This window comes from Plasmodium yoelii (assembly GCF_900002385.2).
Source record: "Plasmodium yoelii strain 17X genome assembly, chromosome: 9".
Classification (NCBI taxonomy): domain Eukaryota; phylum Apicomplexa; class Aconoidasida; order Haemosporida; family Plasmodiidae; genus Plasmodium; species Plasmodium yoelii.
Genome location: NC_036181.2, coordinates 574,083 through 590,557, shown reverse-complemented (window position 1 = coordinate 590,557; position 16,475 = coordinate 574,083). Strand labels below are relative to the sequence as shown.

Genomic DNA, 16,475 nt, shown 5'->3' with positions numbered 1-16,475 from the left:
TTTAATTTTTATTAAGTATTCGTAGGCAATAAATATGCTGATTAAAAAATACTTTTTTTTGTATGTTTTTTTTTTGTGTAAATAACTATTTAAATTGAAACAAAGAAAATATAAATTTATTAAAATAATATTGCAAAATAATTATCAAATAAATACGTTTTATCGTACCGTGTTTCTTTTATGTCTCTCTTAAATTTGTTTTTTTTTTATTTTGGTGTTTTGTGAACTTAGCAACGTGGTCAACTATATAAAAAATAAAAAGGTATACTAAAATTAAATTAAAAAAATACCGAACAATAAAAATACAAAAAAATAAAGTAAATAAATAAATATATATATAATACAAAAACGTTATATGTGATTAAAAAAAGACCCAAATAAAATTAGTATATCATTGTGTTTGATATAGTTTTATATAATGAATTGCATATTATCAGTAAATTGACCAAATAAAAATAACTATAATAAATAGAAATCCCTTTTATCATATATGAGTTATAATAGATATACATAATATATTTGCTTTATAATCTTCACTTTTAAAACATCATTTTTTACATTATGAAAGTCAAAATAGAATTAAAATTCCTAGGAGGATTAGAAAGCTATTTAGAAGATAAATCTAAGAATTATGTCACATTGGAAATTGATTCAAAGGAATTGAATTTTGAAAATTTAATTGCTTTTATAAGAGATAACATAATAGAAAAAAAATTTGTTTTTTCAGATTATGATATAGTAAGTGCAGATGAGAAATTATGTAAAGTACTAGTTGATAATAAAGAATATTCTAATTATAATTTAAAAGATAAAGCCAAAATAAAACCAGGAATAATTGTTTTGGTTAACGAATATGATTGGGAAATCTTGGGAACATATTCTTACCAAATTAAAAACGATGATAAAATATGTTTCTTATCAACATTACATGGTGGTTAAAGGGGAAAGTAAATTAAATGATATGGAATCTAAACATGGAGATATGGATGTGCATATAACTGCACATGCATATATATACATTCATCTTATTTTTTTTTCATATATCCTGGAAAATATATATTTACTTGTTTTTTAACGTTATGTTTTTTATTTTCAGCTTGATAATTTGTCTTTTTCACATTTTGTTTTTATTCTATTTTCATCTAAAGTAATTAATATAGAAAAATTGACATCGATATTTAAATGCTATTGTTTACAATCAAAAATATGGACATTTACTTTTATAATTCTATACAAATTATATTTTGAATTTGAACAAAAATTAGAACAAACCAAAAAGTAAAAAAATAAAATAAATTATATTTTATTCATTTATATGATGAGCTATATTTTTTATTAGTGCAAATTAGTATTATAGTTTTTTTTGTTAATGGGATGAGAATTCTTAATTATATATGTGGTAGATCACTACGAAGCAGTGGTGCTGCTCCCTTAATATATAACCCGATTAAAAAGTTGTTAATAATTTTAGCATTATTGTATATTTGTTTATCTGCTCTATCATGTGGTATATTTTTATTTCCAAAGGCGTCTGATTTGCATTGCTCCCCTTTAGTTGATTCGCTTTTTAACTTTTACTTATCTATGGGTAAGGATAAAATAGTTTAAAATATGTAGTTATATATATACATATGTAGAATGTTGATTCCGCCTAGTATTTTAATTTTTTTATTATTTTTTTATTCATTTTCCAATGTTTATACTTTTTCACATTCAATCACACTTTTATAAGGCGCATCAAATGTTATGGCCCCATATTATTCCATGATTAGCTGTAGAGAATGGGGGACAGAAAATGAGTGGGTGGTAGTTGCTATTGTTTCAGCTGTTATGGCTATTATTGATGTTAGTTCGAGTTTTTATGGTATTTATGTGTTGTATACTATAATTGATATAGTATTTACAAATATTACGGGTATGAATGAATGCACTTGTTACAAATCTATTTTTTTTTTTTCAGCAAATGCTTTTTTAGTCGTTCTTCATTTTATTGTTGCTATTACAAGCATAGTTGTGTATTATATGCTTATGAAAAATATTGATAAACAATTAGAAGATAATAGAAACATTATATGAAATATATAAAGCTTATTCATGATACATATTTTTTCACTATTTTAATTTATGTATGCTATTTATTTTTGTCATTTTTTGTTTTTTTCGACTCACTACAAATATTGATGCGATATATAATAAAATATGTAATATTTTTTTCATTTTGATGTTTTAATATATCATGTATGTGTTACATTCTTTACTTTGTTAGTAAAGTTATTATTTGTCAAATACATAAAATATTATTGTGGTGAACAAATAAAAACTGTCTTTTTTGTTTTTTTTTACGAAAAAATATTTGTGTTTATATTTTCAAAAATATAAATAATACAAAAAAAAATAATAAAAAGTGTAATTAATTTATATAGATAATATATATAGTAGTAAAAAGGAATGATATATGTATATATCTTTCCATAGGTATGTGAGGTGTTATTCACTTTTATTTTCTTTATTTATAGAGTCCGACATAATAAGAATTAGGCCTGTAATGATAAACGCTCCTCCTAATATCCAATAAGCATTTCTTTGTTCATGGAAAAATAGTGTCCCAAATATAGCAGTTAGAAAAAAATTAAAAGAAAAGTTAAAGATGGTTGCCAAAAAAGCTGAATAATGCTTCATCAATATTATGTAGTATTTAATCATTAATAAATTAAATATAATAAATAAAAAAAAATATATTAATCGTAAGAGAAATTCTATAATCCATGTGATATTTATTAAATGATAATTTTTTTTAAGAATAGATATATCTGATGCTTTTTTAAAAAAAGCGGAAGCCAATGTTCCACATATACTACTAATAAGGGAATTGGTTATATTAGAATTATATATTTTTTTAATCATTCTATATATATCCATTTTGTTTATTTAATATTAAACTAAGATTAGTGTTTAGGGGAAAAATACTGGGTATTTGTATAATCCTATATATACACACAAATGATTTATTTTGATGAATTATTATTTCCCATAAAAATTATATTTCGGATAGATTGGAATAATTTAGCATACAGATTGAATATAATACCCTTTTTATAATTATATATATTTAATGACATATTAAGTCTTCGAGAATGTGGTTGTATAGAAAATATATCAGACGCTGATTTTTTTGAAAATTTTGGTTTTGCTGCTATTCTTTCTTTAAATAGGGATACAAATGAATCTAATGAGACATTACAAAAAATTAAAGGAAATATTTTCTATATATATTTTTACACCAATTATACACATACTCATATATATTTATTTGTCTTAATGGTACACGAAATGGAAAAATAGCTCTTAAACATTTCAGATAAGTATATATATTTATAACAATTATACAATTCCTACGTTTTATATCTAATATTTTATTTTTTTTTAATATTTTTTTATACCAATTTCATCTTGTTTTAAGGATACAAGGGCTTCAGCCAATTTTATAACTTTTTTATTTCCAGTTCGTTTATTCATTTGTTTAAATACGATAAGTCCGTTTGTAAAAAAAATAATGAAAGAAAATATTTAAAAGAATTAAATATTAGCATATTACCAATATGCATATAATTATAGTTACAAAAATAATATTAAGAAAAAAGCATAAAATGTTAAATTAAAAAAAAAATTATACAAAATATTTCAGATATATATTACATAATAAACAAAAATAAACAAATATTTATAAAGAAAATTATGAAATTAATTTCCAAAATGGATAAAGCCATGTACTGTGAACATATCAATATTAGTTCCAAAAAAATACATAAAAATAGATAGTAATAATAAGAGTACACAAGCAAAAAACAATGTAAATATGTATTAAGTTGGAATAAATGAAAATGGAAAAGATATATAGAAAATATTACATATAATCATAAAATGTATAAGCACATAAAGGTATAATGGAATAAATGTATAAATTCCCCTCATATGTGTTTTATATCAAAGAATAAAAAGTGAAAATTAATTATATATATATATATATATATGCACACACAAATATTTTATATATATTTTGCAATTATGTGAAAACATGAAATATTTACAAATTTTAAAAAGTGTTTATGAAAAAAATAAAAAAAAACGAATATTAATAGTGGCATATTTTTATACTCATTAAATGGGATAAATATAATACGATGTATAACACGCATATATCACAAATATATATCCAACATTTAGAAAACTATAGGTATTTGTTTACTCTACATAAATTAGAAAGTTCTAAAAGTATTTACAAAATTGAACTTGTGTCTTTGGAATTTCTATAGCTCGTATCATTGTTCGAAGATTTACTATTACCAAAATATTTTATATGACGATTTGATTTCGGTAATGCAGCTAAATTATCAGATTCAGATATTGTGGACATTAATATAGATCGTTTTTTAGATTTTCTATTAAATATGTAGTTTTTATTATTTATTAAATTGAAGTTATTAGATGTATCAACCTCTTTCTTATCAGTAATAATATATGATTTGACATCTTTATAAATGACCCTAACAGATTTATGAGGCTTAAATATGAATCTATTTCTAAATTGTTGTAATAAAAAATCTTTAAGGGTTTCTGAAACATTAATTTTTCCAGGTACTCCATTACTTTCCATAAGATTACCAGTTAATACATCTATCCCCCATAAATCATATCTTAAGCGCCCTGAACCTATAACTCCTCCTACGCATGATCCATAATGCAATCCTATTCTCATATTTAAATTTGGTATACACAATTTTTCTCTTATTTCTTTTATAATTCTTATCATTGAATATGCCATTTCTAATACTCGTTCTGTTCCATCTACTGGATCGTAGTCATTATTATCTTCGGTTACGGGTTCACTTATTGCAACATATGCATCTCCAATTGTACATAATTTATATAAACCATATTTTGTACTATCATTATCAAATCTTGCAAATAATTTTTGTAACAAGGTTAAAACTTCTGAAGCATCTACACCATTGGCCCATGAAGTAAATCCACATATATCAGCAAATAAGAATGTAAGTCGATCATGTGTATATGCTAATTTTAATTTGTCTTGTTGAAATTCTTCAAGAACATGTTTTGGAAGCATATCATTTAATAAATCAGTTGCTCTTCTTTCTGTTTTTTTTGCACTTTCATTTGCATAAAATGTTCTTCTATCTATAGATTCTTTACAATATGTTGATATTAAATTAAAAATAATATACCATGGTATTAATAAAACAGTTGAATCTGTTGTTATTGTTTTTACAACACTAGTTGATATAAATGTTAAAGACATTGTAATAAACAATAAGTCCACTAAAATGCATGTTTGAAATAACATTCCTGTATTATGATGTAAAATTACTAAATAAAAAAAAAGTTCAACAGTATCATGTGTCATCCATATTGTTTGTGAAGTTGAATTATCCGTTTCTGAATTTGTCCATAAGTATGCTATAGAAAAAGCACATGCGGCAGATATAAACAATAAATTAAGAAAAAATATCATCCATTTTATATTTAATAAAGATGATACTTCGGATCTAGTTCTATAGTGGAACAATAACCACACCATGAAACCGATATAAGTATATACTGATCTAACAGACCAGTATGCAAAATAATTGACTTTTAATGTTTGTGTTGCTCTTTGATGATCTACAAACATTATAGGAACGATACTTGAAATTAATGTTTGTATAACAAATGTAACTAAAAAAATGATTAGTGCTTGTTCAATTGAATTAATGTTAGATTTGTTACTGTAAAAATGAGCTTTATATTTTGCTTCTAAATTTTTATCACTAAATTTTAGAAATATCCATTCCCTATTTAACGAAATAAAATGGTTCGATTTATTATGATATAATTTTCGATCATCTTTTTCATAAACGCTATTACTAGTATATTTTTTTTTATGTATTGTTGTGTTTTTTTGTTTAATCCATGTAAATAATTTCGATATACATGAACAGATACAAAACAAATTAAATATACTAAATTTTTGAATTTTTTTATTTTTTTCTGAATCCTTTTTATCATCTTTTCTCATGTTTTTTAAATAGTTACGTCTTATATTGCTTAACATCTGATGATATGCTACGTGATTTACATGATCATCATTGATGCAATTATTTGGAGAACAATAGCTTTCATGACAATTATTGCATCTTCTAGCGCATAATTGGATATTTTGATAATCTTCCTCATGTGTATCTTCAATTTCTTTTTCTGCTGATAATACATAACTATTTATACTTTCTCTATTAAAATGTCGAAGCATATTATTAGTATTGGATATGGTATTATTATTTTGGTTACATTTTTTAGATGGAGAATTTACATATTCTTGATCTCTTCTTATAACACTATCATTCAAATAATACAAAGAATCGTTAACAGATTGTTTTCTTAAAATTGTGTCTATATCTTTTATCTCATCAGTATCATTATTATTTTCAAAATATTTATTTACACTTCCTGAAGAATCATTATTAAACCCATTATTTAATAATGCCATGCTAAGAAGATCTTTTTGTTTAAGTTGATGCCCAATAGCAGTACCTATTTTAAGGTTTCTAAGTTTTATAATATCATAATAGTTTGTATTTACATCTCTTATATATTCATTTGGCAATTTATTTAATGACAGATCTTTTAGATTTATATAATCTTGACTTGACACCTCTGAATTAATATAATGATTTTCCCCGTTATTTATTGTTTCATTTAAGTTATATTTATTATTATTTTCATTTTGATGATTATTTTGGTTTTTGGTAACTTTGTTTGAATAATAATCAAATACATTTTGAGTTTGTTCATAATTTGTTGTATCATTTACATCGTTATGATCAAGATAAAAATCAGATAGGAAATTATTTTTTTTATCTACATCCTCATCTGTAAATGGATAATTTAATCCAATAACGGATGTTAACAAATAAGTAGCCATAGTTCCTTTTCCTTTAACTTCAGTTTCTTTTTTTTCGTAAATTAATGTTTTATCGTCTTTAATTAAATCATAAGTTGCTTCAGATATATGTATATAATCTGGTTTTCCAGTTGTTTTCATTCGAGAAGCAGTATTAACCGTATCACCAAATAAAGCATATTGTGGTTTTTTTGATCCAACAACTCCAGCAATAATTCGCCCAGAGTTAATACCAATTTTTACTCTAATTCTAGTCGGTCTCCTTTCTAACGCTTTATCCTTTTCTATATCTTCATCATTATCATCTAACTGTTTGTTTTCTGATGAATTTTCTTTTTTAATCATATATTTGCTTGTTTCATATTTAATATGACTACTTACTTGAAGCATAGACAAAGCAAAATCAATTGAATCATGTGCATCTTCTTTAGCTTTATTTCCCTTATTATCATCAGAACATTTTTTTACTAATCCACAAGCAGCTAAATATGTTTCAAAAACTGTTTCAATTTTTGTACAATTAAAATGTTCTGTACATTTATCAAAACATAAAAACAATCTATCTAACATTTCTACTAATCTGGTTGGTTCAATAGTTGCAACTATATTTTGAAATTCATAAATATCACAAAAGATAATTGTAACGGTTTCTATATCTTCTGCTTTTAATGATATCGGAATTCCTTCTTCGTTTAATTCTGAATAAATCATTTCATCAACAACAAATGGTGGAAGCATAGTATTTAGTATTTCTCTTTGTTTTCTTCTAGATGCTTCAACAGAATATTCTAATAAAAAATTCTTTCGTTGATTATATTCAAGACGATAACCAACAAATCCCACAAAAACATCTACACCGATAAACAATGGAATATAATGAACTAATCCCTTTACATCTAAAAAATTATCTCCTTTAAATCTAATAATAAATAAAGCTAAAAAAATAATATTATATAATACAGCATTAACAAAAGAAAGCCTCAAAATAACAAATGTGTATAAAGGAAAAAGAACGGCTTGAAATACGCCATCAATGTGTGTAATAGAATAACTAACGACATGGTGGGCAATTATTAATGCAACTACAACACTAATAATTTTGTTAAAATTTTCTATAAATATTCTAGGGAAAAAAGTTGTAAATGTTGCAATGCATAATGTCAATTCTAATAATACTGATAAAATCAATATAAATATATTAGCAGATGAATTTTCTATTATATTCCATGATTCACTTAATAATAATTCTAATTTCCATATATATATAAAAAATATTCCCAATAAAATAAATATAAAACGATACCAAGGAATATATGTTTTGTAAAATTTATTTTTTTTATGTATTTGAAATCCTGACTCTAATTGCATATCTTTAAATGCTAATGTAAGTCTATTTATTAAATTGCTAACTTTAACAATTTCTTGATGTGTATTATCATTTTTTTGTTTCTTTTGATTTATTTTTGCAGTATTATTCATATTATTGTTATTTGTATCACTTAATGTTTCTTCACTTGTGTAGGAAAATTCAGAGATAGAATCATTAACATAAAATTGAGGTCTATTTTGGATAATATTATAATTTTTTTTATTAACATCTAATGGTTCTGGTATATTTTCTATACGTTCATTATTTTTAAAAAATACATGTTCTTCATTAATTTGAAAATTTTTTCCTTGTGGCAATAAATCTATTAAAAATGTATTTTTAAATGGATTTAAGCAATTTTTCATTTCAATTATTAAAGATTCATCGATTTTACCATTTGTATTTATTTCGTCTTCAGATTTTGAATCACCATAAGTATTTTCATCAGTATAATAATAATCAGCACTAATAGTTGTATCATTATTACAGTTTATTGAATTATTGCTAGTTAAGCTTTTTTTATGATATTTATAATAATCATTTTCTGTATCTAAATTGTCTAAATCTTTATGTAATGTATTACTATTACTGACATAATTGCCATATTTATTTTTGTGTTTTTCGTCATATTTTATTTCATTAATTTTTTTTTTAATATTTTTTTTCTGATTTGTATTTTTCAATTGGAAAGCATATGCTTTGTTAGGTTTCTCCTTAAGATCATTATTATTTGTTTCTTTATTCTTATTTTTTTGTAACTCTATATAAATGTTTTTCTTTTCGTTACCTTTTTCATCATTTGGATTTATATTTTCGTGTTTAACATCTAAATTGTGATTTTTTGTTTTATTAACTTTATTTTTTTTATTTTTATAATTCCTATTAACAGAGTCTTCATCAAATTCCATAGCATGAATGTCATTTGTTGACAATACAATATTTCTTCCGTTTGATATTTGTTCTTCATCAAGTTGGGTATTCTTATTAAGTTTGTATTCATGTTTCTTTTTTAATATCTGATCATTAAACTTTTTAGTAGAATTTGTTTTATCATTTGATTCGAATAAACTTATGTTTAGATAAGAATCATTGTTTTTATAACTTTTTTCGGATTTAATTTCTATAGAAGTATTATTATTTACGTCATTTTCAAAATTACATTTGACGTTATTATTATTTTTTTGTTTCCTTCTAAATTTGTTTTTCAATTTATTTCTGATTTTTTTTAAACTTAGAAACTTTGATTTACCCGATATAAAATGTGAATACTTGTATTTTACATATTTTTCTTGATAGTGCTCAAATAGCCAATGATTAACAACATTGTATATATTTGGAAAAAATAAAGATTTTGTAAATGTTATAAACATATAACATATAATACAAGTAGTAAACCATAGGAATAGAAGTACATATATGGGATTCCATAGAAATGTTTGTCTGAAAACTTCTCTTATATATTCATTAGACAAATATGCTATACATATAAAAAGTATTGACGGGAAAAAAACAAAAAGAAAACAACCCCAACATGTTATAAATATTGACGGAGACCATAAAGACCCTTCTAAAAAAAGCCTGAAAATAGAAATTAATAAACAGCCAAGAAAACAAATATTACCAAACGTATTGATTGTAACGACTTCACCATTATTTAAATGGGAATTTTCACTAAGTGCTGCATAAGAGAAAAAAAAAACTACTAGAGAATAAAATATTGCTTCGAATGCCCAAGATAAAAATTTTAATATACTCATATTATACTTTCTTCTGCTTAATGCGTAAAATAACGGAATATTATATAGTATATCATAATTAAGATTATGTTGTAAAAACATATAATAAATTATAGGTATTAATACCCAAAATACACTAATTAGTGTATGCAATAATTCAGGGTATATTTTTACACAACTCCATGAAGCATAGGCTTGATAAAAAAATACTGGTAAAATAAGAATTATATTTTTAAAAAAGTTCCAATATAAAATTATACTAATACTATATAAATGTTTAGATCCATATATAAATAATAATTTCCTTAAATAACAAAAATTTTTAATACAATAATCTGCATAACCAGCCGATATAATACTTTTAGATGTCATTATACTTATTCCTATATTAGCTTCTTGAATCATAGCAATATCATTTGCTCCATCACCTATAGCTAAAGTATTTGGCCTTGGGGATAATCTACTTTTTATCAATCGAACTATAAATGCTTTTTGTTTTGCAGTTATTCTACAAGCTATAACAGCATCAGATGTACATGCCATATTAAGAAAATATGTTTGTAAATCATTATGATTTAAAAATGTTTGTAAATTTTTTCCACTTATTAATAGACATATTTTTTCATGAGGTTTTTTTTCTTCTTTTTCCAATTGAAATAATTCATACAAAGCAGTTCCTTCCCTTTTTAATTTTTTATAACTAGTATTTTCTAGCATTGCATGAAATATTTTTGTATGAGAATTTAAAAAATTGGATAAAAATGCTATGTGTAAAGAATATTCAATATTATCTCCCGTCAACATCCAAATTCGAACACCAGATTGATTTAACATCTCCATTGTATTCATTACTTTTTTTTGTAGTCTATCTTTAACACCTGTTATACCAAGATATGTTAAATTTTTTTCTACATGATTAGCAACATTTTCTAATTTTGTTTCTTTATTATATATAGACATGCGTGCATCATCATACATTTTTTTATATTCTATAGTTTCCTTTTCATTTAAATATCTAAATGCAAATACCATTGTTCTTAAACCTTTCATTGAAAATTTTCTCAATTGTTTTTCTAATTGTCTACTGCGTTCTTTAAATTCGTTTTTTTTTTTTTTTTTCATATATAACTTTTTATCCTCCGAATTATCTTTAACATCGTATTCATTATTTTTATCTAGCTGTATTGATGATTTACAGGTTTTTCTTTCTACACCACTTTGATAGTCTTCAGTTTCGTAAAATTCTGATTTTAGAGAATGATCTGATAAATGGTGTTTTGTAGAGTAATTGATTTGTTTTTCCCCCTCAACACTATAATATTTATTCGTTCTGTTATATTTATTAAAATTTTGCTTTTTTTTTTTCTTTCTTTTTTTTTCAAAAAATTTGCTATGCCTTAAATTTAATAAAGATAAAATAGAAGCATCAGAACCCTTTATATATAAAATAGAGCCCTTAGTCATATATTCTGGTTTGACAACAATTGACATTCTTCCCCTTTTATTAGTAAACTCGTTAATACCGATAATAGTCCAATTATAGAAATTACCATCAATTTCAACACACATATTATTTTTATTTCTTAATATAAGTCTGTATCCTAAATAGCTTGATGTATATATTAAACATTCTTCATCTAGTGAGGTTGATTGATATTTTATAGAATCTAGATATGCATTATATTCAGAACCGCCATTATCCGTTACATTTGTATCTTTAGTTTTATCTAAATCATCATATGTTCCTGTACTTTTATTTTCTATTTTGTTACTTGGATAATCTTCAAAATCAGTTTCATGTTTTTTATTATGAGAAGATGATACTTCTGAATTTTGATAACTTAAATTATAAGATTTATTTTTGCATTTCAAGGTCACAAATTTGTCATCTGAATAACTACTTAATGACATCATTTTTTCTTTCGATATTCGTTTGAATGAAACTGTGCTGTGTCTTTTTGTTGCTTTTCCGTGTTTATGATTTTTTCCTGTGTGCATGATACTTTTATTTCTGGTAAAACTATAATAATTATTCCACTTGTTTGATTCTTCATCTTCTGTTTCGTCTCCTAATTTTTTTTTTTTTTTTGTCTTTAGATTTTCCTTTACTACAGTACAATTGTTTTGACTTTTATCTGTTTTATCTTTTATTTTATTTTTAGTAAAAAATTTATTAACAAACATTTGAAACGTGGATTCTTTTTTTATCACATCATTTTTCTTATTTTCATTTTTTAGACTATTTTTTGTACAGTAATCATTTTCGCTTGTTTGTGGGCGCACCCTTTTTCCATCCAGAAAAGCTTGATTTATACTATACGAAAACATTTTTGTATTATCAAAAATTGAAGAATTATTGCTATATTTTTTTTTGGGCCTAATAAAACGTCTTGTTTTGGGCTCGTAAGTATTTTCGCGAGATACATTAGAATTTAATTCATTATTTGTTTTACTTATATCAGTATATGTATTTTTTTTTATATCATTATTATACCTTTCAAAATGATTAGAACCTACTTTAGAATGTCTTGAAGAATTATGTGCCAAATTTTTATTTCGAATATAATCAAATTGGATATAAGGGACAATAGTGTGACATAATGTTATGCATTTAAAAAACTCTTCAATATAATAACTTCTCCAAGTATTTGAGTTTAAATCTATAAATATTTTTTTGTCATTAAAATCACATCGAGTCTTTGCCATTTCTGGGTTCACATTTGTTCTAAAGTTTTTTGGTTTTGGATACCTATGTTCCATTAAATAGTTTAGATAATTTTTATCGAAAATGTAGGTTTTATTTATTAATTTATTTGTTTGGTTGGTTTTAGAATCATCATTATCATCGTTTTTTTTTTTTTTTTTTTTATCATAATCTAATTGAATACTATCACCATCCATGTCATCATTCACTTCTGAATTTTGATATTCATAAGATGAAGGATCATATGAAGATTTATAATAATCTGATATGGAAGTAGTATCTGTTTCTGAAGAACAATCAGATGATATAATTGAAGAATCTCCTAATGATTGGCTACTATCAAAATCGGGATAACTTATTTTTTTTCTATCATTAATGTTAGATGCACAATCGGATTTATTTTTCTTATACGAATCTTTTGTATGTTCATCAAAATTGTTTTCGTTAAATTTCTGATGGTCCTGAATATTTTTCATTAAAAATTTTTTATATTCATCATCATCGTCTTCTATATCTAAATTAGTATTAAAACAGTTATTGTTCATAATTTTTGCATCTTCATTCATTTTATTTTCAACCATATTATTGCCTTTATAGATGTTCCATTTAGTAGTATTGGGCATATGTGTTTTATCACCATCAATTTCTTCTGGATTATTTTTTATTCTTTCAATTGTATCATTTGTAATATCATTAAATGTATTTTCTTCGTTTAATGTGTTTCTGTTTTCAAACTGATCTGCTATAAAATCTCTATTTTCCAACTTGGTATTATAATAAATGTTACTTTTATCAGAAAACAAAATTTTATTTTTATTTTTATTTTTGCGAGGTCTTCCATACACCCGTCCAGCTATAGAACATATATTAAAAGACATATCATTATTTGTCAATGTCCCAGTTTTATCGGTAAATATAAAATCAACATTTCCTAAATCTCCATGCATATTTGAATTTAAGCAAATTCCCCATCCATAAAAATTATCTTTTAGTGAGTTTTTCTGACTTAATGCATATTTGTTAATATAATTTTTCAAGTTTACTATTTTTGAATTAGAATTTTTTTTATTAAAAAGAAATGGAAACAAATATTTAATGATATTAGTATTTTCATTTTTTATTGGATATTTGCTATTGATACTAACGCTTTTTATTATCTTAGATTCACTATCTTTAGTTGAAAAATTGTCATGTTTATTTTGAATATTATTATAGTCATCTTCTTGATTATCATGTATAGCATTAATTTCTTGAGAAATTTCCTTTTCTCCAACAAGTTCGTTGTATATATGATTAGATTTTTTTGAATGAGATTTATATAAAACATTTGAATAAGACGGTTTCTTTTGAATGTTTTTAATTTCATATTGTTTATGTATTATGTCATCATCATTATAATTAGAAATAGAAGTCGTATTGTTATTAGATCTTTTTGAAAAAGAAAAATTAGTTGTATATTTATTTTCTGAAATGCAATAGCTTTCTTCAGCTGGCATTCGATTATAAATATTGTTTGATGTTGGTTTTGAATTAATATGATTACTATCCTTTTTATTAAAATGGTTTTTAAACTTTACAAGTTTATCAAATGTGCTTATAAAGCTTTTTCTATTATATGAATAATTCTCCATGTTATTTGAAGAATTTCGACTTCTAGAAAATTTTCTTAAATTAAAGTTACTTAAAAAATGTGTATATTTTTTAAAATAATTATATGATTTTTTCATTTTTAAATTTTTTATGTCATAATTATCATCTGATACCAATGGTTCGGATGTTTCATTTTCAAAAACACAAATTCTGTTATCATTTTCTATTAGTATACTTTGCATTATAGATATTAAATCTAATGTTATTAAAACACTGATAGGTATTATATTTGAATATAATATAATATATTTCATAATGTATTTAAATAAACCATTTGTAGCTGTTATTAATAATAAGTTTGTTCCGTGTTTATATTTATTATCATCAGTCCATTTACACAATATAGATATAAAAACACAAAAGAAGACAAAAATAATCGTAATAATAGTATATGTATTTAATTCTTTATTCACATATCCAGATTTATAGGTATTTCTTAATGTATTTTTCATAATTTTTGTATCTACTCCTGTATATATAATAACACCGAATACATAATCAGTATTTTTTATATAAGACCCTTTAAAAACAACATTATTGATTGATAAAGATGTAGCACGGGGATGTGCATCTAATTTTAATGATCCATTAAATGATTCCATATTCATATTTGGTTTTTCACATGTTATTCTTCCTCTAATATTACATACACTATAGACAGATGATTCATTTCGGGTTTCATTAACACAATATTTTTTTTTTAAATTTGTTTCTCCATTTACTAGCGATGTTTCGACATATACTGAACCATCACTATGATTACAACTTAATAAAATAATATCTGCAGGTACTTGCTCATTTTCTACTAAGCGTATAATACTACCTACAGTTAATTCCATCCATTTTACTACTTTTAAATTAGAAGTTGATCCATCTATGATGTGACATAATCTATTATTTATTTGATAATCTATATTAGACCTTCTTGAATCTTCATACAAATTTTTTATTATAGATATTATTATAAAAGATAATAACAAATATATTGACGAATGTTTATAATAATATAAATGATCTGATAATATTTGGAAAGAAGGAATATATTCTAGTAAGGATATTATTAAAAACCATAGATTTGGTAAGCGTATAAGTTGTTCATATAAAATTCGAAAAACAAAAGTATAAGATCCATATTTAGTTGATGTTATTTTATTCGGAGGGAAGCTAAATAATTCATCTATATCAGTCGGATTTATTTGAATTTTTCGAAAATCCCATAATGGTTGATTATTTGTGTCTTTATATAACTTTTGTTTCTTTTCTATCCAAGCAGCTTCTGCTGTTGCAAAATTATTCGAAAGTTTATTTTCAATGTTATCCGGATTTTTCATATTACTATTGCTAGAAAATAATTTACTTGAACGTTTTACTTTATATCTATTATTTACTTTTTCATTTCCTTTTTTCGTCTGCATCTTTTATATCTTTATCTGTTATTTTTATTGTTTCTTATTTGCATATATGATTTTATCACTTATCAATTATACATAATTAAATACGAGTTTCAAATATTCATATATAATTTATTATTTGGTAAGTTTAAATATGTGTATATTATTAATTTACAAAAAGAAAAAATCAATGGTGCAGTAATAGAGGTAAGCAAGGAGAAAGAATAAACACATAAAAAAGATAGTAATTGATATACGTTGTAGAGTTTCTGAAAATGTATATATTATATGCGCACGAATATGTGCTTGCACACAAATTATTTAATACAAGATTGGTTTTTATGAAAAAAACAAAAGTGCATACAAAGCTATGCATAAAACAAACACAGACATAACTCCTTTAGAGGGTTGGACTTAAAAATTGTAATCATTTTATAATAAAACAAATAAAAAGAAATAATTTGTATGTATAATAATACTTATAACTATATATTAAGCATCAAATCATATCCAATAATACATGTTAATTCTAAGAATGCAGAAAGATATAATTTAAAAAAAAACTCATTTCTTTATGCATCATAAATATATCTAAATATGTGTGCTGGGTGTGTGAAATATATTTGTGACAATTATACGTAATTAACATAAACTTAATGAAAGGACATTT

The 16,475-nt window shown here is 23.5% G+C and overlaps 4 protein-coding genes across 4 annotated transcripts; 2 read left to right on the top strand and 2 right to left on the bottom strand.

The window, feature by feature from the left end:
- Positions 1-561: 561 nt before the first annotated feature.
- Positions 562-939, top strand: PY17X_0912000 (uncharacterized protein; the record flags this gene model as incomplete). Its single annotated transcript, XM_721977.1, has 1 exon — positions 562-939. One exon carries the CDS (start codon positions 562-564, stop codon positions 937-939), a length of 378 nt encoding a protein of 125 aa, XP_727070.1.
- A 435-nt stretch (positions 940-1,374) lies between these two features.
- On the top strand, positions 1,375-2,076 carry PY17X_0911900 (conserved protein, unknown function; the record flags this gene model as incomplete). Its single annotated transcript, XM_022955944.1, has 2 exons — positions 1,375-1,588; positions 1,733-2,076. 2 exons carry the CDS (start codon positions 1,375-1,377, stop codon positions 2,074-2,076), a joined length of 558 nt encoding a protein of 185 aa, XP_022812155.1.
- Positions 2,077-2,487: 411 nt separating this feature from the next.
- On the bottom strand, positions 2,488-2,919 carry PY17X_0911800 (conserved Plasmodium protein, unknown function; the record flags this gene model as incomplete). The annotated part of the gene is made up of 1 exon (XM_721975.2): positions 2,488-2,919. The coding sequence occupies one exon, from the start codon at positions 2,917-2,919 to the stop codon at positions 2,488-2,490; it is 432 nt and encodes a 143-aa protein (XP_727068.2).
- Positions 2,920-4,276: 1,357 nt separating this feature from the next.
- PY17X_0911700 (guanylyl cyclase) lies at positions 4,277-15,829 on the bottom strand (the record flags this gene model as incomplete). Its single annotated transcript, XM_719666.2, has 1 exon — positions 4,277-15,829. One exon carries the CDS (start codon positions 15,827-15,829, stop codon positions 4,277-4,279), a length of 11,553 nt encoding a protein of 3,850 aa, XP_724759.2.
- Positions 15,830-16,475: the final 646 nt, after the last annotated feature.